Raw genomic sequence first — 23,067 nt, 5'->3', positions numbered from 1 at the left:
TATATTATACCAATGAGATTCTGTTTTGTGTTTGATGAAGATGGCTGAAACACGGATTGTTGGGATCATTAGTAGCTATGAATTTTGACCAGATGACCGTTGTCTGAGCGAGTCCGACAGTTCTACAGTCGTCGCTTCCTGCACAAATGTCATGCAAAGTCAAGATGGTTGGTTTGGAAATGTTGACATAGGACTGAGACTGGTGCTCGCTCCATTTATAGAAAATTGTTTGAGTTTCATCGGCATCTCTGTTGACTGTAAGACCTGTCTCCTCCTGTTTTTCCAGATATGCGACACGAATCAACGCTAAAGCCAGTTGATGTTCTGTAGTCTCAACATGGACGATACCCGAAGCCATGGTCACAACTGTGTAGTGATATTACTCACAATCGGTTCCATTTCGCGTGTACAGGAATTCCTTGTCTACCACGAGCAATGCTTCAAGTACAGTTCGGTCGCACTTTATGCGAATTTGAAATAGTAATCTTTATGGTATGCATGAACGGGGTCCACTCAGCCTCGTGAGGATAATTGAGGTGCTATTTCAAGGAAATATCGGCTCCGGTCTAGAAAACCGAAATTAACGGCCGTGGGGATTCGTTGCGCTGACCACGCGACACCCTATATCCGCTGAAGTTGGCACTAATTTCACCGACAAGCGGCGGTCGCTCGATCGGTATAGTTCTCTTGCGGACTAAAATCACGTAGTTTCTTTGTTTTTTGTTTATGGTATGCATCCCTTTGTGTATAATTCACTAAGGTAAGGCCAAGAACTTTCATTTCTCCATATCGTCCAGACCATCTCTGGGATCCACCCAACCTCCTAGCTAATGGGTAACGGGTGTAAAGCGGCCGGAGTGTGAAGCTGATCACTCCCCTCCAAATAGTGCCTAGGTCAAGAAAACGTGGGTCTCCACTCCCCGGGGATTCGTTGCGCTGACCACGCGACACCCTCTATCCGCTGAAGTTGGCACTAACTTCGTCGACAAGAGGCGGTGGCTCAGTCGGTATAGTTCGCTTGCGGACTAAAGCCATGGCGTTTTATTTGTAAACGCCTTCATGGCGTAGTACATGTACAGGAACAACTTTACCTTACCTTGCAACAAGGCAACATATACTACACTTCGTAGTGAAACTTGTAGAGGAGTTATTTTGTTTTGACGCCACGGTTGACTGTTAGTAGATATTCAGTCGGCCAAGAAATTCCTTGTTTTTACGGTACGTGTAAGGTTCATTACACTATGCACTGAAGTGTGACATTGGGCTCTATCCCGAGCGCCTTAAATTTAATCCATTTATTTCAGATCTTCATCACCGGTTGATAAGAATTCCATTTCCTTACAGCTTCTGGTGTAGGGAAACAAATTTAATCTAATCCGTTCACGAGTACAGATAAAACTCCCCACTGTGTGTCCATATAGAGGACGCATGAAAGGGTCTGTCTACTTTACCTCACGTAAGATAAGGACTGAGTTGTGAAATTCATCGTTCTGCGTGAAACTAGTAGACTTGACATGGCGGTCTTCTTCCGGTCGTGCGCATAATACTTATTTCGTGTTTACGCTACTGGTACAACGTTTTTTGGGAGGTCCTGTGTTAAACGAGAACTACACAGTAATACGACCGAAATCAAATTAAATTCGACATTTATTAAATTAAATTTACATTCATCCGCCAGTCTGAAAGAATGTTTCAGAATGCTGCTTGGGACAATGTCGTGATGTCGTGACCTCGTTAGGTATTTATTGGTGCTATAAATATTATTCAGGTGGGTTGAAATACAGTGGAATGAAATCCCCATAAACCACTTAAATACAACGCGCATGCCTGAGTTTATAATGACAAGGTCAAACGCTTTGTTAGAAACTACTTAGAATATGTTATGTACCTGAAGAAGGTTGTAAGTGGACATGCTCAATATTCCTGTGTTCATTTTCCTATAAGGTGGGGAACGGCTGAGCGACTACTAGTTTCTCAAGAAGGACTCTGCTTCAGAGGGATAGCCAGGTGGTGCTGGTAAGGCTTTTCAGCGTTAAAATCTTCTACAAAAATAAAATGGCCGAACAGGGCAGTCAGACTGAAAAACGGGACAGTTTTATGATTAAGCCCGAAGAATGGACAGAGGAAAGGGAGGAGAACGCGGAAGAAAAGCTAAGAAAATGTAGTGTATCAGTTTCAATGTCTGATACCGTCTTTCTGGACTAATTTTAGAATGTGTCAAATATTATTGGCTTTTACTAATTAGCGAAAGTAATTTCTTATAAGGGCAGAAATATATATATTTAAGAATTCTATCTTCTAGGATAAAACGCAATTGTACTCCGGTGAAAATCAACCAACGTTTCCGAGGAACATGACGCCTCCATCTTCAGGATCGAAGAATAAACCAAGCGAAAAATCAGCATGAAACATGTAGCAGGCAGTTTCCTCATAAATAAAATTTTCTGTTACAGGAATACTTTTACCCTTTTTTCTACCTATTCGCAGCTATATCACATATCTGGAAGTCGTTTCCATCATAAGGACGCGCCATACTATGGTAAGAGCAGGATTAAGAAGTGTCAACTGGGATGTGAAGCCGTGTAGTTTGATATAAGTACCGTCATTTCGGAGGAACCTGGCGCCGACTGGGGGTAAAGGTAGTTCGGTCTTAGCACAAATCCTTGCCTTCCCTTCCCTACATCACAAAGAGTTGAGCAGTTTTTCCCTCTTCTACCGTATAGACTTACGTTCCAGTTGCCAACCAGTGCACAAAAAAATTACCTCAAGATGTCATAGCATTCCAATTCCTGCACTTCCTCTTATATACTCCGTCCAGTTTGGAATAATGTTGACACCCAAAAAGCAAAGTCGCCCCATGGTACCATGTTACTTCAACACGTTGGTACTTATCTATCAAACTATACGCCGTCACAACCCAGAAGAAAATCTGTAAATTACGTATTAACGGGTGACCCAAGTAACTTTCGAATATGCCACCACGTCGGCTACTTTAGTGCTGCCAACCTTTGAACTTTACTTGCAAAAACAAGAATGAAGAATTTGCCTAGGAGGACAAATCTGTACGGTTAGGTTTATAGTTCTGCTTTTAAAAATAAATATCTACGTAAAAACCTTCTAAGGTTAGGATTTGGATTATGTTTTTGCAAATAATCTTCTATGGTTGGCAGCGCTACCGCTGCGGACAACTTAGCGGTAACTTTTGAAGTTACTCCGGTCGCCGGCTAATACACATGTACACGGTAATCTTCACAGTCGCCGCTGTGACAGCTGGGGAACCTTTCCCTAATGATACGTACAAGATTGTGAGTAATGCACTCCACAATGCAATGCGCAAAATTGCTAAAAGCGTTCCTTGAGGCTTATTAAACTCTCTTAAAACGGTAACAGTAACATGCAAATGTCAACAAAACATGTGGAAGGAGCTATGGTGTACAACAAACGAAGAAAAGATACAATTCACGATCTTGTAATATTGTATTTAAGCATCCCGTTGTATTAATACCTGTATATGGGGTACTGCTGTCCAAAAATATAAAAATTATAATACAGAAAACTATAATTTTGCCTGTGGTTCTATATGCGTGTGAAACTTGGTCTGTGACATTAAGGGAGGAACATAGACTGAAGGTGTTGAGGAGAATATTTGGACCGAAGAGGGATGAAGTGACGGGAGGTTGGAGAAAACTGCATAATGAGGAGCTTCATAACTTGTACTCTTCTCCAAATGTAATTAGAATGATCAAGTCAAGGAGGATGAGGTGGGCAGGACATGTAGCACGAATGGGGAGAAGAGGAATTCATATAGGATATTGGTGGGAAAGCCAGATGAAAAAGGCGTAGGTGGGTGGACAATATTAAAATGGATCTCAGAGAGATAGGATAGGATGGTATGGTTTGGAATGATCTGACTCAGGACAGGGACCAGTGGAGGGCTCTTGTGAACACGGTAATGAGCCTTCGGGTTCCATACAATGCTGGAAAGTTCTTGAGTAGCTGCAGAATTGGTGGCTTCTCAAGAAGGGCTCAGCTCCACGAGTGAGTGTTGCATAAATATATAATTTATTTGATACAATATATTTGCGTCTATAATGCAACTTATTATTGTCCCCTTTCCTCCTCATAACATGTTTCGACCGTACACGCCATCATCAGGTGTCTCTGATTCGCTAAAATTGTTGTAATGTATGAAGAGTTCAACTTCTCATATCACATGTGAATACGATATCTCTTAACTTAAAATAAATTAACCTTAATTAAAATCAATAAAAACTAGTTACAATTTTGTTAAAATTTCAATATTTTCATGAGGTCGTCGTTCATTAATCCAAAAAACACTCTTTGACGTCTGTCTGTTTGGATTTATTTGCCCAGTGGCATGGGTGTCTGTGTTATTGTGTAGTTCCCAAATAGGCTGGTGTACTTATCATGTATGCCCCTTCACAATGCCCGTGTTGTAGTGCTGTTTATCGTTCTGTGTATGTAGACGGAAATCCATTGTATGAAATCATGTTTTTATGTGAGTTAAGCGTTGTCACGGATTAATATTGTTGAAAATCGGAATTTCTTCGCAGTTTTCGCTGAAGTGTTTGGCATCTGATGCGAAGAAAATCTGAAAATTCGACGGAAAATATGTTTATAGAATACGTCCATGTATAAACCATTTTGTATCAATATGACTTAAATTCGAAATTTCCCAGCGATTTTAGTAAAAAAATTTCCACATCCCCATATCACATTTTAACATTTCAAAGCCCCGTAAGCTGAAGGTAAGGTAAATTTGATATAAAAGTGACAAACACTCGACTAGTGAGAACACACACACTACTGGGGCACATAAAAATAACAACGATAACACCAGCACACGATATTCATAGCGCTAAAGAAAACAAAAGAAACGCGGAAGTCGCAGAAAGAAATTAACGCAAGAAAAGATAAAAGAGTTATGTTCTCAAAACAAACGTGTTTTAATGTGAAGGACGAAAATGCAATAACATTGGAGTACTTTAACTTAAGAACTAATGCAGTGTAGCGGTTTCAGACTGAATAGTTGCCCTAGGATGGCCAAATAAAGCCGGAACATATGGCAGTTTAATTGTAATTTTAATATTATTGTAATTACGGAAAATTTATATAGGAAGGCGTACTAAAAGCTGAAGTGAGTGTATAAAGTTGTCCTCGAGCTTAATTAATTAAGCATTATGCCATGAAGGTACATAGGGAGTGGAGATATAGCTCCACCATTCCTGATCTCAGCACTAGATGGAGTTGAGTGGTTAGTGTCACGCCTCAACCGCTTTATCCCCGGAGAAAGAGCCCCAAGTATCCATCGGATACGCCCCAGAGCCGGTCTAAACGCTGTGGAGAAGAGAAATGTTTTGCATCTGCCGGGGATTGAACCCAGCTGTCCAGCCCGTAGCCCATTGCTACACCGACTGAGCTATCCCGGCTTCTTTCAAAGTCCAGTGGTTTCTGTATGTACCACCCAGTTTAACATACTAAAATTCTGCATTCTACCCATAAAGTTCGTCCGTGTTTCGTATGTTATTAATTATTATTATTTCCCTAAACAGAGCTAACCGGTTGCTTGGTTTACATGTCCTATCTTATGTTGATGCTGGTATACGGAGATAGGGCCCAACTAAATGTTTCCACCCGAAGAAAGAGACAGAATCCACTATCCGAAACACTGTGTTTTAAATAAAAACAGTACAATGGGTAATATCCAGGAACACAAATATTGTCATATTGACACAGACTTTCAGATATTATTAATAGTCACTCTTGTTGTCAAGAAATCCTCCCCTCCCCTTACAGAATCCGGGAGTTCATGACGGACTTCGGAAGAAACAGCAACAGGAACCTATCCCAAGTAAGACGAATTAAGTCAACAGCCTCACATCTTCTATCTTTAATATCCATTTCCGTATCGCCTTCAGACGAAGGCGCAAGTCTAGGCGCCTCAAGTGGTCTTTGATCTCTAGGTTCACTGCAGTTTCTCATATCTCCCATGTGTGTGTCGGTATAGTGACTGGCTACGGGCTGGAAGACCGAGTGGTCGGAGTTCGAGTCCCGGTAGGGTCAAGAATTATCTCTTCTCCATGTCGCTCAGACTGGCTCTGGGCCCCACCCAGCCTCCTATCCAATGGGTACCCGGAACTCTTACACCGGAAGTAAAGTTGCCGGGGCGTGAAGCTGACCACTCACCTCCAACTAGTGCCGAGGTCAAGAAAACGTGGCTCTATACAAACACTCCCACATAAGTCCTCATGGCGTAGTTCTTATTTAGTTAAGCACAGGGATAACTTTGCCTTCACCCATGTGTGCTACATGCCTCTTCCATCTATTATTATATTTCAATCTGTTATTGTATTTAAACATCCTGTTGCATTAACGTATTACTTTTGTATACATATATTTACGTCTTAAATGTAACTTATCATCAAGTCACCCTTCTTACTCACTGCACGTTTCGGGCGCATACGGCCATCGACATGTTTTGTCAATCTTGCTAAAATTGTTGAACGGTATGTCAAAGTTATATATCGTGTGTGAAGGCCATATTTCTTAATTGAAGCGAATTAAGCTTGGAATTAAAATTAGTAGCATTCAGCACAACGAACACAATACAAAATATATTACAGTCCCATGCACAAACAGATAAAAATACAATAGAAGCAGCATTTACCAAATGAAAAGCCTATACTGTCCCTAAACTACATCAGACAAACAGGAACAACACAATTTGATATAAAGAACACATTCACGCCGTCAGAAACAATAGCAATATACTAAACATAGGGCATACATATGGAACCATGACGGATAACACGGATATTACAAAGAAGGAAAGAAAAGCAAACATTTACAAGTAATTACCTTAGAAGGTTATCACACTTGTAACATCAGTAAAGATAACGACACGTACATCGACAGATAAAACCTCATAGACATTACACCAGAGAGTAGAATTAGTCACACAGAACGCTCATATCTGCAAACACAAATCACTTAACAACGTAACTAGTCTAACAGCGATGAAAAACCCACAAGCTAATTGAGCATACGTAAGTATAAGAAGTAAACTAACGTAAAAAACACAAAATATAACAAAATTATATTATATATATATATAATTATATATCCTTTGCACATTTCAGATAACACTGATAACAACACTACATGCATATCCTCATGAATTGTACAAATAATACGCGTTAAGTACAACTACACACAACTATCAAAACTTATAAAAATACAAATAAAATTATATAACACAACACATTACTTACTCATTACAGATAATACCCAAGCCGTAAATGGAATGCAGCGCTACTGAATCCAACAACGAGAAATACTCTCAAACAAATATATTTTAAATGTATGGAATACGACCACAATGGATATAACATCAAGATGTTAATTTTAATGCCAAGTTTAATTCATCGTAACTAGGAAATATCGCGTTCACACGCTGTATGTGGTAGGCCGCACACCGGCATGCGTCATGACATATAACAGTCAAGACACGATGTCTGCGACATGACGCAAAGAAAAGGGCACAGTTGAAACGAATGAGATTATGAAAACCGCTGCACACCGGTCTGAGTCATGTTACTGACGTCATAACTTAGACCGGTGTGTGGCGGTTTTCATAACCTCATTGGTTTCAATTGTGATCCTTTCTTTGCGTCATGTCGCAGAAATCGTGTCTTGACGCATGCCGGTGTGCGGCCTACCTATAACTTCGACATACCGTGCGACAATTTTAGGAAGATACGCAACAACTGACGATGGCCGTGTGCGGCCGAAACATTTAGTGAGGAAGAACGGTGACCGGACAATAAGTCGCATTTAAGACGAAAATACATGTATGTAAAAGTAATTTCATTCTATTACTTTTGAGTGACGTTATCAACATTTGCAGATGATAAACAGCGATAAGATGATTATATTAAATGTAAAGTTATCCGTGTCATAAATTAAGCATCAAATCATGAAAACGAATGGTATATAGGAGACTTACTTCCCCGTATTCATAACCTCAAAACTGGATGAAGGTGAGTGGTAATGAAGAAAGCAGTCTTCTGGGATTTGGCACCGTGTATATGTGGTGTTAACCGACGTTTCGGAGGAACGTCGGTTAACACCACATAGTCACCGCCGTGAAAGCCTCAAATCTTACGTGAGTGGTAATCTTCGCGCCCCGGCCACTTTACCCCCGAGAAAATTGTCCCCGGTATCCATTGGACAGGAGACTGGCTGGGCCCCAGAGCCGGTCTGGACGCTTCAGAGAAGAAAATATCTCTTCCTACTGTCGGGAATCGAACACAGAGTTTTCATTCAGACCGTGATTGCGCCGACTGAATTAACCTAATAGGACTATGGAATAATGAATTATAAAGGATGTGGAAGGAAGCGGTTTTGGTCTAACTTGAAGTAGACCCACCATCCCGGAACTTCCTGGGGAGACAGATGAAAACCGCGAAGAACCTGAGTCTGTTTCAGGCCAGCCCACGATTACGAAATCGTGGCACTATACTCCATACAGTAGGAACGAGAGTGCGCTTCATCGTCAGGTAATGACGCACATCATTACGTCATCGTTAGAAATGTATTACGATTCTTTTCTCAACATATTCCGGTTTGAAATTCCTAAATACACTACATTCTTCTTCGGCAAGGCTGCCTACACAATGTGTGACGTACCCTGCTTCGTTAACCATAAGGGCTTTCCTGACTCTAGAGGGACGTTCGGCCTCCGCCATATTGAAGCTCGTTTTGATTGAAAGGGGCACGCGGTAGCGTAGTTGGTTGAAGCATTATGCTACAAGCAGGAAGCTCGTTGGTTCGAGTCCCGATGAGGTGAATATTTTTCAATTGACCTAATCCTTCCAGCCGCATTATGCCCCTGGGGTCGACTCAGCCTCTAACAGAAATGATTACCAGGAATCTTCCTGGGGAGGTAAAGAGCAGCTGGCGCGTAAGGCTAACAACCTTACCGCCATCTGTGAGCCGACACTCTGGAGAAAATGTGGGAGCCTCGACGTCTCACAACTCTATGGGCCTTCACGGACTGTTATAGGGATTTTTTTTTTTTGCTGAAGAGATAATTATGGTCTTATTCATTTACCTAAAAGGGGCATGGGCACCGGCAAGGGGGGGGGCAACTGCTCATGAACTTTAACTGTATGGAGATGAGTCCTTCTTGAGAAACCAACAGTTGCTCAGCCACTCAAGAAATCCAGACCATTTTATGGTACCCGAAGGTCGATTACAGTGTTCACAAAACCCCGCCACTAGTTCCTATCCTGAGCCAGAAGAACACAACACACACACGCCCAAAGCTCCACAGGAAACAAAAATCAAAACTGAAAAAAAAGAGGGAAGTGGGCTATAGCAAATATTAAAAACAAAAATTAATATTATTTTTAATTGAATTGTATTCTTCCATTCTGAATATGAGGGGCGACCTTAACTTCTTGAACGTATGTAAGATTTGATGTTTTCAAGGTGGTGACTATGATGAATGCCGTCTTCTGGGATGAAGATGGAGGCGATACGTTCCTCCGAAACGTCGGTTTACACTAGATCTACACAGCGCCACATGCCAGAAGACGGCATTCTTCTTGAACATACATTTATACAAATTCTCCTTTGAGAAATTCCTGTCGGCTTCCATGCCAAGAGGCCTATAATACATTTCAAAGTTTCGATTTATGCGAACTGCCAGCAATATCGATTAGGCTATATAGGGCGTCGGGGACTCTAGACGCGTGCGGCGCCGAGTGCCAAAGCATGCAATGGCACACACTTCTTAGGAAAAGCACACCGAAGAGTGTTCCACGTGAAAGCTGGGACCAAGGTCAATAACACTTCGACTTCTGACATTTGTGTCCATGCTACTTAGCAATAAACAGAAATATGACGACCCTTCTATTCCTCTAGTCTCATTATCATAAAAAGACATTAGTTTGTTCATTTAACAACGTTATCCCAACTGCATATATCTATTGATTTTGAACGAGTAGTTGGGAAAGCCGTGGAAGAAAGCGGTTATCACGTACTTTGTAGCAGCGTCCCGTCTCTAGAGTTCATGGCTACAGATCCAGAGGTCCTGCATTCGATTCCCGGCGATACGAGATTTTCTGAGAAATAGTGGGTCTGGAACGGGGTTCACTCAGCTTTGTGAGGATAATTGAGGAGTTATTTCAAGGAAATAATGGCTCCGGCCTAGACTACCGAGATTAACGGCCGTGGGGATCCGTTGCGCTGACCACGTGACACACTCTATCCACTAAAGTTGGCACGAACTTCGCCTACAAGCGGCGGTCGCTCGGTCGGTATAGTTCTTTTACGGACTACAGGCCACAGAGTTTGTTTGATTTGTTTGTCCCAGAGAAACTCCCAATATGAAGGTGGGTTAGAATACTTCAACTGTAGTCTTGAGTGTCGTTAAAGGCGACCGAGAGGAACACCGGTGTCTTGAGGTGTGAGTCACCCTGTCACTGGGGGATATACATACGTAGACATGGTTCTCCAGGGTGGGGGTTCGACGCAAGGCTGATGACCATACTCTTAAAAAAGGTATTCAAAGACGTGAAAGGCGTATGTCTATGGACAAATCTGGCAGAAACTTCTAAGGAAGACCTCAACTAAAGAAGGGCTGTTTTGCCAATGAAGATAATGATTCCAGAGAAACTTCGCAACTATGTATCAAACTACAGTACGTCTCAAAAGGCAATAATATAGATATTCACCAACGTAAGGATATCAAATCTCGCATATAATCCCATTATTTGCCAAGAGAGGCTGGGGAAAATCAAGACAGTTTAGGACAGACGGCCTGGCTGATGAGAATTGATATTGTGGGATACGAAGATCGGTAGCTTGGTAGTCGGAGAAATATCTACAAAACTACATGGCGTCACATAACAGAAAATTTTGATATTACAATAATATCCGCCGAGGCGATAACCTGAAATATCATGCAGGAATAATAATTCCTTATCCGTGACTGTCGCTTCAATGATACAAACTAACTCCATGGAGCTGAACCCTTCTTGAGTTTCTCAGCGACTCAAGAATTCGCGGAAACTGTACGGAACACAAAGGTTTATTACCTTGTTCACAAGATCCTTACACTGGTCTCTATCCTGAGCCAGATGTATCCAGTCCATACCACCCATCCTATTTCTCTAAGATCAATTTTAATATTGTCACCCATTATACGCCTACGTTTTCCTTGTGGTCTCTTTCTTTCTTGCTTTCTCACTATCCCCATTCGTGCTATTTTCCCCAGCCATCCTGTCCCCCTTGACTTGTTAATACTAATTAAATTTGATGAACAGTACACGTACTGAAGCTCCTTATTATGCACTTTCTCCAGTCACTTGTTATTTCATCCTTCTTCGGTCCAAATATGTCTTCAGCATCCTGTAAACAAATATCTACAGTTCTTCCCTCAGTGTCAGAGACCAAGTTTCATACCCATACAAGGCTACGGGTTCGAATGATATTAATTTGAAAGATATTCCGTTACTTGGACCGACTACAATTTACGTTCTTCCACCTAGAAAAAATTCCGATCACACTACTATGCTCTTTTTTATTGCGGAAATAACAAAGCAAAACTTAGCTACACTTCCGGCTAGCCGGAGAGTTGTGGTTCTCCTCTCTTCTTCCGGTTTATGGACTTGAATTGGAGTACGGCTGCTGTCCACGTCCATCCCTTTCAATAAATTGTACTTATTTATTTGCTAGGGGAGCCGGCGATAGCGCAGTCGGTATAGCGACTGGCTACGGGCGGGACGACCGAGGGATCGGAGTTCGAGTCCCGGTAGGGTCAAGAATTTTCTCTTCTCGACGTCGTCCAGACCACGTCTGGGGCCCACCCAGCCTCCTATCCAATTGGTACCGGGGGCTCTTTTCCCTGGGGTATAGCGACCGTGGCGTGAAGCTGACCACCCACCTCCGACTAGTGCCGAGGTCAAGAAAATGTAGATTTAAACATCCAATCCCCATACGCCTTCATGATGTAGTGTTTAATTAGTGAAGCCCAGGGGAACTTTACCTTATTTTCTATATTTGCTGAAAAAAATAAATGCAGGTTCCAAGAAGCTCTTCTAAATAGGCATTTCTTCATGAAAAATGGGGCTGATGACAGGCTACTGTCAAATGCAGCTACAGGCACGTCACTATGTGAACAGTCCATGCGCACTCATAATCCTATGTAGCATCATTACGATTTTATTATATTGTACTTCATTGTACTGTATTTATTGTATACAGTATGTCAGTAGCTCAAACGCTGTAATGTCAAATTACTGGTTGGCAGTAAATAAACCTGTGAGAAAATGGGAGCAAACAGTCGTGACCTAACGTAAGTTGCTATCACGGCATGTGCATAGAGGGACTGAAGAAAACAATGACAATTATTAGTCAGGACAATTTGTTTTCCGGTCATGTTTCGAACTGGACACATTTGGGATAGAATTAAATTACTATAATAACGAATTATCCCACGCTTAAGTCGTTCAAGAAAATAGTCACATTTTTCTAACGTAGGCTTCTAAATTTTTTCGAGATATCGATTTTGATTAGCGGCTACACAAACCAAATGAATCGGTATAAAATTCCAAGTATCACTTCTCTTGTTCTCTTCGAAAGTCACTGACTGTTCAAGGCAAGTCAACAAGTTATTCACCAGATTTCCTTGAAAAATATCTATAAAGGTTTATGAAGTTATTAGTCGTATCAGAAATGTAAAAATTTTGAAATGTACATTTACAGTAATTCATTTCAACAAACACGCATAAGAAACACCAAGGATATGTAAAGAAATACAACACTATCGACTTACCGAACGCTGAAATTGCAACGAGGCTTAAAATTACCACTTGATTAAAACGTTTGAAGATTTCGCTTAACATCTTCTTGTGTTTACTTGCATACACTTTAACAAATCACTTCTAAACCAAGGTATCAGGTGTTTAAATACACTTATATATCTTGTGAATATACGATATTCACGTTAACTCCGTTATTATCTTTGGCTGCAAGAGAGGGAAACCCACTACGTTTGAGAGACCCACACTCACTGCCTCACTGCTACGGCCGCTTGCAGACTGACGTGACACACCGTACTTCCCCCTCCCCCACTCCTCTTTCTGTCGTGTCTGAAACAAGATGCTGCAATAGTAAAATGGGGATCTCACGCAACTAACAATGCTGCTAGATAACCTTCTCCCACTACCACAATACTTTGCGGTTTATCCAATGATACGCTGAGAAAATTTCTCAAGGTCATTGTATGTGTTTAAAGAGAATGAAAAATACATCCCATTGTAATAAAATGTACAATACATGTAGTTGTCAACTAGTTCTAAACCTCCCCTTCCAAAACTTTCACAAGAACAGGAAGTTTAAAGAATCAGGGAATTATGAAATTGCTTACTTCAACCTATATAGAGGGGCAAGTGAAGGTATTTTTTTTTATTACTAGTGGGGTGGGACTAAGTCCCTTATACTGCGGCCACTTCTGGCCTATTGTACCAGCCCCAGATGATAGGTGAGGGTGATTGTGGAGCAATTGGTGGAATGAAGATTGGCAGGGGAAACCGAAGTACTCAGAGAAAACCTGCCCCAGTGCCACTTTGTCCACCACAAATCCCACTTAACCAGACCCGGGTGGGAAGCCAGCGACTAACCGCTTGAGCTATGGCGCGGCCTCAAGTGAGGGTAAAAGACAAACAGTCGCTGGGTACAGTCACTATGCCATGAAGGCGCATGGGGGCGTGAAAATAAATACATTCTAGACATCAGCAAGAGGATAGCAGCGGGTTAAAGTTAATAACTTGGTACATAATTAAATAAGTTAATGAAGTAATAAATAAATACACAAATAAATAAATAAATGTAAAAATAAATAACTCCACGGAACAGAGTCGTGTTCGGGGCCTAATTGTATCTAAGCTATTCAATAAACCAGCCACCTTTTATAAACGTCGAAGATTCATTACCACGTTCACAAGAAACCGCCAGTGACATCCAAATGAATTCAGTCCATATCACCGGACGTTCTTTCTTTATGATCCAGTTTAATATTATCCTCTAATCTACTCTTAGGTCTCCCTGATTTAAAAAGTAAACAAGATCATCTTCCAATTAAGCCAATGAAACGAAGTGAATTCAGAATTATATCTTCTCGGATATAATGCAGTGTAGTGAGTTGGAAGTCAGCCGACGTTTCAGAGGAACATGTCGCCTCCATCTTGGTGGTCGAAGAATAAACCAAGCTTGGCTCTGTTTTCTGCCTGTTTCATTCCGACTTCTTGCTTGGCTTATTCTTCGACCAAAAAGATGGAGACAAAATTTTCATCCGAAACGTCGGTTGACTTTCAATGGACTATACGGCTTTATATCCCAGACGAGAGAACTCTTCTTAACCACCGCTAAGAACCTCAAATCCTTCAATGTGAATGAAGTGACAGTGTACAGAGTAGACTAAAATTCAGTTAAATAGTAAAATGTACACTGAAATACATACGAAATTTCATACTAGATTGTCCGTCGGTCGATCAATCTGTTAGATTGTTGCTGGTCCTCGCCAGCATAGTCATTCATGGCTTCTGTCTCCTCGACATCCATGACCAAGATTTTTGTTCTTTCCTAGACAGGTATATGTTTAGAAATGGGGCCTCTCCATCCACGAGGGAGGGGTCGGTCTTTCTATTTAGGAGTTTCGTTTGTTGCACCGCAGTCTCAGAACGAGTATACCCGCGCCGTCACTGCGTCCAGGTCACTATGTGCTCTGTGCGCCCTTTGTCACTGCACTAAATAACATTTATACAAGATATACAGAGCTTTTCTGTCAGTGAGGGCTTATGCAGCCGGTTATGCTTTAAATTATGTAGCCACTCCGAAACTGGAGCCAGGATAGCGTAATAAGTATCAGTCGGTATAGCAACTGCCTACGGGCTGGACGATCGAGGGGTCGGAGTTCGAGTCCCGGTAGGGTCAAGAACTTTCACTTCTCCAATCGTCCAGACCGACTCTGGGGTCCACCCAACCTTCTATCCAATGGGTACCGGGGGCTCTTTCCTCGGGGTAAAGCGGCCGGGGAGTGAAGCTGACCACTTACCTCCAACTAGTGCCGAGGTCAAGATAATGTGGATCTATACATCCACACACCCATACGTCTTCATGGCGTAGTGGTTAATTAGTTAAGCACAGGGACAATTTTACCTTTCACCTTTACTTAACCACCCGGAACTGCAGTTAATCAGCTGAACGGTCGTAAGCCTGACCGCCGCCAAGTTTAAACCACTTATACTTCCTTTGCATGGCTTCTCCTTGCCCAGTACCATGCATGTTTGCATATAATCGTATACAGTTTGGGATTACTTCGGTGTCCTGCATAATTTAGTTACCCAGTCATACCCGTAAAGAATTTTGAAAGCCATGTGCAAGTCGCGGACTGGTGTGCACCCGTCAAGATTTCCAACAGCGGGGAATACTCCGCTCTACAGGCGCTGCCATTTCAAGAGGTCATCTACCCCTGCAATACTTCCAGGTGGGACAGGCTTAAGTCATATCTGACCTAATCAGAGTTTTGTAAATTTGTATTTAAACGACCAGTTTTAAATTGAAAATAGGTCTCTACGTACGTGCGCAAAGCCTTGGCTACAGTCCTTTCAGTATGGTGTCTCCATGACATGCTCCTCTCGAAAGTGACACCAAGACACGTGACATTATATGATTTAGAGAGGGGAATATCTCGTCCGTTTAGTTGTAGTATGACGTCATGGGCTTTACGGTTTCTGCAGAAATATATTGCCTGAATTCTCTCTTCCAGCGCTCACACCACGACTTCAGAGTCAGAGTCAGAGTCAGAATTACTTTACGACTGGAGGTTTACCGTCAGTCAGTTCGTCTTGGCATTAAACCCATTGAGGCTCACGTCCAGTGATTTTTTCCAACTGAACTCTCGCGGTAATAGTCTTTATGTAACATCCTCTCTGACGAGAACATGGGTTTGACTATTATGAACAGGCATAGCCTTTGACAAATGTACGTTATCGCACATATAGCAGGTTATATGACAATTCTTTCTTTTGCTCCATATACAAGTCCTCTGTCAGTACAGGCTGTGCAAAGCAGATCATGCTTATCTGTCTTGTTTTGGTCTGCTAGAGTGCTCGCCTTGGGCACGGCCTTTAATTCATCTGAAGTCACTCTATAAGTGCAATTCAGAGCACTAAAAAGTGTCTTTACATGAAGACCTTAGCAGTAGCTCGCTCCGTTTTCTTCCGCGGCATTTACAATGACAACCCATTCCACATTTTCCCTTACCGGGGCTGGTGTGTGCCCCGCCACGTCCTCAATGTCGCCCAGCACCTTAAGGAGCTGTTTTAGTTGGCGTCCGCGTCGGAATATTGTTGCACCAATGTCTGGTGTTCCGATTTTACTGTACAACATATATTCTTCAAAAAATTTGGTATCCCAGCACCGGGACGTCCCCCATCTTGGATACGGTACTCATTTTTCACTTTGTTCCCCCGAGTTCGAGCAGAAGCCGAATACGTTGTTCGCAAATATGATGGTCTCAACTCAGCACTCAGCACTGAACAGTTCTCTTGCTCTAACCTGGATCGAACTGAATTATCTCCGCCTCCTACGAAAAAGTCAAAGTCACATTGCGACTGAGGATCAGTAAGTAAGTCTTGGTGTCGAGCCCCACTATTTACTAATGTTTTGACAGTTACGGTCTTGTTTTTGTGAAGCGCCCTCTTTCACGAGAGAACGGGTCTGGATCTGTCTTTTGTATATGCTGCTGGCCCTTGCAAGCGCAGTCTTTCTCGGGTCCGAGTCCCTAGGGACTGGCGATATTTTACTGTCTCAGATTTGAGACTTCCCTTTTCGTCGCCTCCTACGACTCGCTGGGTCACTCGCAAGGTTCTTCTGATATAGCCTCTGCACGAACCCAACAGAGAACACAGCCCCCAAGCAATTCCTCTTTTGTTGTGTTGTGTCTGTTATTGCGGTCACGTGAGCTGTTTGCCGTGGAAACATGTTCAGAGAGCTATTCCCTAGCAACGACCGTCTCTCTGACTCCACAATACTGGCTTTGAGCGGAAATGTGACTCTATTTCCTTTTAGTAATTGTAATTAGCGGAGTCGTATAATGTGCATAACGAGTGTGCTATTACTCCCTACATTAGTGCGACAGATGGTGTTGAATAGCTGTTATATTATAAGTAAATGTTGATATACATAAATTAAACATAATATTAGAGGCAAACTTTCAAAATGGCTCCGACAGGATTAAAATCTCAAAAGGGCCGAATTCAATCCGCGGGCCATAGTTTCACCATTCCTGACCTCAAATACGAGTACATAGCGCTGAATAACAGGATGATTCATGAATAATGAAATGAAAATGATGTGACAGAAAGTGATGGTGGCGTAATCGCGGAATGATGCTGTAATTTTCCTAGAAGGTCCAAGGAAAACCACGAGAAAACTTCAGAGAGAATAACCGGCACCCTGGCCAGGATTCGAAACGAGAATCTTCCTTGTACAAGGCTAGAATTTAACGCTAGACAAACTTGCTTTTGTGTTATATTTGATAATAGAATTAAATATGGTCGCGGGTTCGAGTCCCGATGAGGTAGATTTTTTTCAATTGATCTAATCCTTTCAGCCGCACTATGGCCCTGGGGTCGACTCAGCCTCTAACAGAAATGAGTACCAGGAATCTTCCTGAGGGGGGGGGGTAAAGGGCGGCTGGCGCATAAGGTTGACAACCTTACCGCCATCTTTGAGCCGATTGTCTAGAAAATATGGGAGCCTCGACGTCTCCACGGCCTGTTACAAGGATAGCTTTACCTTATTATACGTTACAAATTGAGTAAAATTAACACAATCTAAAGCTAAACTTATAAGAGTTACGCATTAAATCGGACACCACGTAGAAGACAAGTTGAACGCTATAGCCTGCAGTAGATCAGTAGTACTATAGATGATTGATCGCTAAGCCCATAACTAAACGATCTAACGTTTCCAGAAACTGCTATTATAGTCCTGGGGTCTTACAGTCTATTTCCGCAGAATGTTATCAAACAATCTTGCATCTTCGAGCGCACGCATACTTACAGATAAGCAGACCTACACAGCAGCTTATCTCACAGATAACATATCTCATTAACCTAACTGAATTGGTCCATCTGCTACCTCAATCAGATTACAAGGACTTGGTTAATTTCACGCGTAACCATGTTATTTCACGGCTTAAACGAAAATTACCTACAACAGAAACTGCCTACTTAGAAATTATCATTCTTGCGTCAAACTTGCAGCGATGTGCGGAATATATATGCTGATTTCGTTGCAATTATTCTTCGTATATCTGCCAACGTTTCTATACTTTATCAACTGAGTTGTTTCTATAGGATGGAGCGTGAACATGAGCGTGACTAATAATATAGGGAGAACGCGGTTGGAACCAACTCTGGCTTGACGTATTAGCTCCAGCAGAAGGAAAGATATTTTTAAATAGTGCTTTCTAGAAAAAGGGGGTCGCCTTATTTTCGGGTCCTTAACAATAAATGCGAAGAGATAATTATGAGAAGTAACCCTCCTATCTTAATAATATATTCAGTTTTGTAAAACAAAACTTCCTTCTGATTTTGTCACTGCAAAAATATGGTGTCACTTTCTTCCGTCTTATGCGGCACAGTGAGCTGGGATAGCTCAGTCGGTATAGCGACTGGCTACGGGCTGGTCGACCAAGAGGTCGAAGTTCGAGTCACGGTAGGGTCAAGAATTTTCTTTCCTCCACGTCGTCCAGACCGGCTCTGGGGTCCACCCAACCCCCTATCCAATGGGTACCGGTGGCTCTTTCCCCGATGGTAAAGCGGCCGAGGCGTGAAGCTGGCCACTCACCTGCAGCTAGTGCCGAGGTAAAAAAATGTGGATCTATACACCCACTCCGCCTTAGGCCTTCATGGTGCAGTGCTTAATTAGTTAAGCACAGGGACAACTTTACCTTATGCGGTACATTCCAGCATTATTCTATAGGAACTGTGGACATCCACAAAGCCCTCAGTCAGTTCAGCCGGCGTCTGGACCGAGAAGTGTACTCGGGACCTTTCGAATACGAGCTCATCATTATTTGTGACGGAAGACTTCAGATCTGGATAGTGATCAGCCTAGAGACTGGGTGAGTTCGATTCACGACAGGAGCATGTGTTTCTCTTTTTGCCACCACGCCCATGCCCAGTGCCTTGTCTGAATGGTACCGGAGAATCGTGATATGTAGCAAAGCTACAGAAGCGTGGAGCTGGTGACCATATCAGTGTCTAGAAGGCGTGAAGCCTTATCTCCATGCCCTCCTATATGCATTAATGACGAGCTGTTAGGTATATGCCAACTCGCTTGCCAATCACGTGTCTCCATTAAACTCACCTGTCTGTCCGCATATAACAATTCTGCTACGAAAATAACCACAATTAAGTGCTTATAGCAGCTTTTCCTCAGTTACCCAGTTTAGCTTATTCAGCAAGGCTTTCGCAAACAACTTCGAAAGGGATGACTACATGTGGTCAATTCGGAAGAAAATGGAGGGCAGATATAGTGACATATTTACATAGTTTGTACACTATTATCATTGATATCAATGTTACAATGTTATGTGTTCCACTAAAATAAAGTTACGCAAGCAAAAGTAACACTGACTTGCAAGGTGTTTCGACTAAAATCGGCAACATTCACACTAAGCTTTCATTTTAGAGGACTGTTTTAACAAGTGTATTTTAAATACTGAAGAAGTAACCAGCGATGTGAGTTTTACTGCTTTTAGAACAAACGCGTAGGCCCACACAAAATGCGCAACACAAGAGACAGCATATGCTGACACAAGTGCCTGGCAAGTTAAAAAATCGATAGCAGTATTAGTCGAAACACGTGAAGAGTACAGCAACTTTCAACTGTTTCTTTCACGAAGGTAAAAAGTAAAGTTATCCCTGTAACATTAGGCACAATAATCACTGTTGTCGCGGTACAAGGGCCAAGAAGGCCCACCCCTTATACATTCATATCCCTGTAATAGGCCGTGGAGGACCATAGGGTTGTGAGAGGTTGAGGCTCCCACATTTTCTAGACAATCGGCTCAAAGATGGCGGTGAGGTTGTCAGCCTTATGCGCCGGCCGCCCTTTACCCCCCAGGAAGATCCCTGGCACTCATTTCTGTTAGAGGTTGAGTCGACCCCAGGACCCTAGTGCGGCTGGAAGGGTTAGGTAAATTAAAAAAAAAACACCTCATCGGTACTCGAACCCGCGACCATAGTGCTTCAATTAACTACGCTACGGCGTGCCCCCTTTGTCACGAGAAGAAGCCACTTTTCTTATTGCTTATCCGTCTGCATTATTATTTCCGGGAAGTTCACATTTTGCCAATTGGCCATGCCCCTCTTCGACGTGTTGTCAAGAATGTAATAGAAGTGGCAGTTCTATTTCTCCTCGTGCTACTAGGTGTATGACAAACTGGGAAAGGTGACGCACAGTGATGAAGCATCGCGTAAGGAGAACAATTTCATCTGCAAATCTTTCTGTATATGGCTCCACAGGCCTTTGTTGGAACTTGGCCACTTTCCAGTTTCTTGATCTTCTATACAGTCGGTATGACTCCTTGGACGGGGGATCGGCCCGTCGCAAGGAACACAAAGGGCAGCACAAACACAAAACACACACTGACATCCATGTATCGAATTGGATTCGAACCAACCATCACAGTGTTCGTGGGGGCGAAGACAGTTCAGGCCTTAGACCGCCCGGCCACTGTGAGAGGCCGTATCTGCAAATGCACATGTATAAATGATATTTCCAGGCTGAATACGAAATGACTAAAGTCACAGCAGAGGAAATAATGAAGATATAGGCCCTCCCCGAAAGTCTTTACATATTCGAAGCTGCTCATCCGTTTCTCTGAATTCAACAGAGATGCGTTACAAAGTAAATTAGATACTTACCTACTTATTTATTCATGGAGCTGAGCCCTTCTTGAGGAGCTGCCAATTCTGCAGCTACTCAAGAATTTCCCATCGTTTTATGGAACCCGAAGGTTCATTATAGTGTTCACAAGAGCCCTCCACTGTTCCCTATCCTGAGTCAGATCAATCCAATCCATACCATGTCATGTGGGTGGACAATTAAAGAAATTAGATACTTCGGTTAATTGTTCGTTGTTAGAATAATCCTAAAAATCCGAAAATAAAGATACGAGGTTTGATGTTCTGATATCTTCATCTCTCATGTTTTATATCTTATTTACTAAAATATAAGGTTTCTTCAGCTACTTAAGGGCCTGATATTGTCGCTTTTAAAACAATACGAATATTATAGCTAATTTTCAATTGATTCCCAAAGAAATCACGGCATACAATAGAAACTCGATCATTAAACAACCAGAAATGCGATATGTAACACGCATTGCAATCACAAACACGCGATTTTCACGCAAATAGCACTTACGAAGTGAGTGTGTAAAACGTCTTTTTGTAGCTTCTAAACAAAATGGAAAAGATGAAAAAGAATGGGACTATTTGGGGTTCCATTTCGACTTTGTTGGAGCAACGGGACACCTCACTCAAAAACGGGACGTCTGATCCACCTTGTATGGTGAGCACAACCCGCGTGACCCTTTCAGAATCTATTAACTCTTCGTTTTTTAGTGCATTTCACGGTCGGAAAGAGTTATGCGACGAGCAATCGAGCGAGCACGGATTCTGGAGGGAGAGACGCTCTCACGTCAAGCAGAGTCGGTCTTTAATTTCGCATTCAGAAATTTACTGGTATGCGTATGTGCGTGCTTGGAATAGGCGTCATTTTAACATGTTTAAATATAACATTCCCTTGAGGAAACCGAATAAAAATCAAGCGAAACCAGTTATGATAACGGGCTTCAGAACAGAACCCGGAATCTTCTGAACACAAATCAGAAATTAGCTGAAACAGGCAGCATGATAATTCAGATATATTTGTAATAAAAGTATGCACAATTTTAATAACAGTGGACACGTGTAATTAGTGTCGCAGTAGTAAGCTGACACATAAAGAATTTGGAACTAGATCTCAGTTCTCTTTGCTACACACGTTTAGTTTCTTAAAAAGAAACAAGTTATATTAAGAGAAAACTAGGCCCTGCATTACGCATGAGTTGGCTGAACTGAATTATTCAGTGACTTGCGAAACTTCGAATACGCGGTAAACCATATTTCGCTGTCGAAGTGACCAGTCATTCTCTGAAGTCTGAGCTGTAACTGATCAACATTTAACAAGAAATTCTGTGAAGAACCAGGTATTAACTACTGATCATATCTTTTGCATCCGTCTGAGAAAAAAAAATTGGAGCACAAGGAGGCAGTACATCAGCTATTTGTAGACTTCAAGAAAGCATATGATTTAGTTAGGAGGGAGGTATGGTACAACATTCTGATAGAGTTTGGGGTACCCATGAAACTAGTTAGAGTGATTAATATGTGTTTAAACGAAACGTAAAGACAGTATAGGTAAACATTTGTCTGATAATTTCCCTATCCAGAATGGTCTAAAACAAGGAGATGCTTTATGGCCACTGTTTTTCAACTCTGCTTTAGAACATGCCATTAGAAAGGTCCAGGAAAACCAGGTGGATTTGAAATTAAATGGGACACATCAGCTGTTGGTCTATGCTGACGATGTGAATCTACTGGGTGATAATGTAGATACCATAAAGAGAAACACAAACTTTAATTGACGCTAGTGAGGAGGCTGGTCTGGAAGTAAACGCAAATAAAAATAAGTACATGCTGCTGACTCATCTCCAGAATGCAGGCAAAATCATGACATAAAGGTGGCTAACAGATCCCATGAAAATTTGGCACAAATCAAATATTTGGGAACGATAGTAACAAATTAAAATTTGATTCGGGAGGGAATTAAGAGAATATTTAATACGGGTAATGCTTGCTACGATTCAGTCCAGAACCTTTTGTCTTCTCGTCTGCTGTCTAAAACAGTAAAAAATAG

At 42.0% G+C, this 23,067-nt stretch overlaps 1 protein-coding gene across 1 annotated transcript in view; it reads right to left on the bottom strand.

Annotated features, from left to right (window-relative positions):
* The window catches only part of LOC111863670, a 36,816-nt gene extending 23,685 nt beyond the window's left edge, over positions 1 to 13,131 (bottom strand). Inside the window, exon 1 of the mRNA XM_023850188.2 lies at positions 12,863 to 13,131. Coding sequence (XP_023705956.1) covers positions 12,863 to 12,932 — 70 coding nt within the window. The 5' untranslated portion in view covers positions 12,933 to 13,131. The remainder of the gene's footprint in view (positions 1 to 12,862) is intronic.
* Between the last annotated feature and the right edge of the window lie 9,936 nt (positions 13,132 to 23,067).

This window comes from Cryptotermes secundus, unplaced genomic scaffold (assembly GCF_002891405.2).
Source record: "Cryptotermes secundus unplaced genomic scaffold, Csec_1.0 scaffold234, whole genome shotgun sequence".
Classification (NCBI taxonomy): domain Eukaryota; kingdom Metazoa; phylum Arthropoda; class Insecta; order Blattodea; family Kalotermitidae; genus Cryptotermes; species Cryptotermes secundus.
The sequence above is the reverse complement of the archived record's forward strand: the minus strand, read 5'-3'. Positions and strand labels throughout refer to the sequence as shown.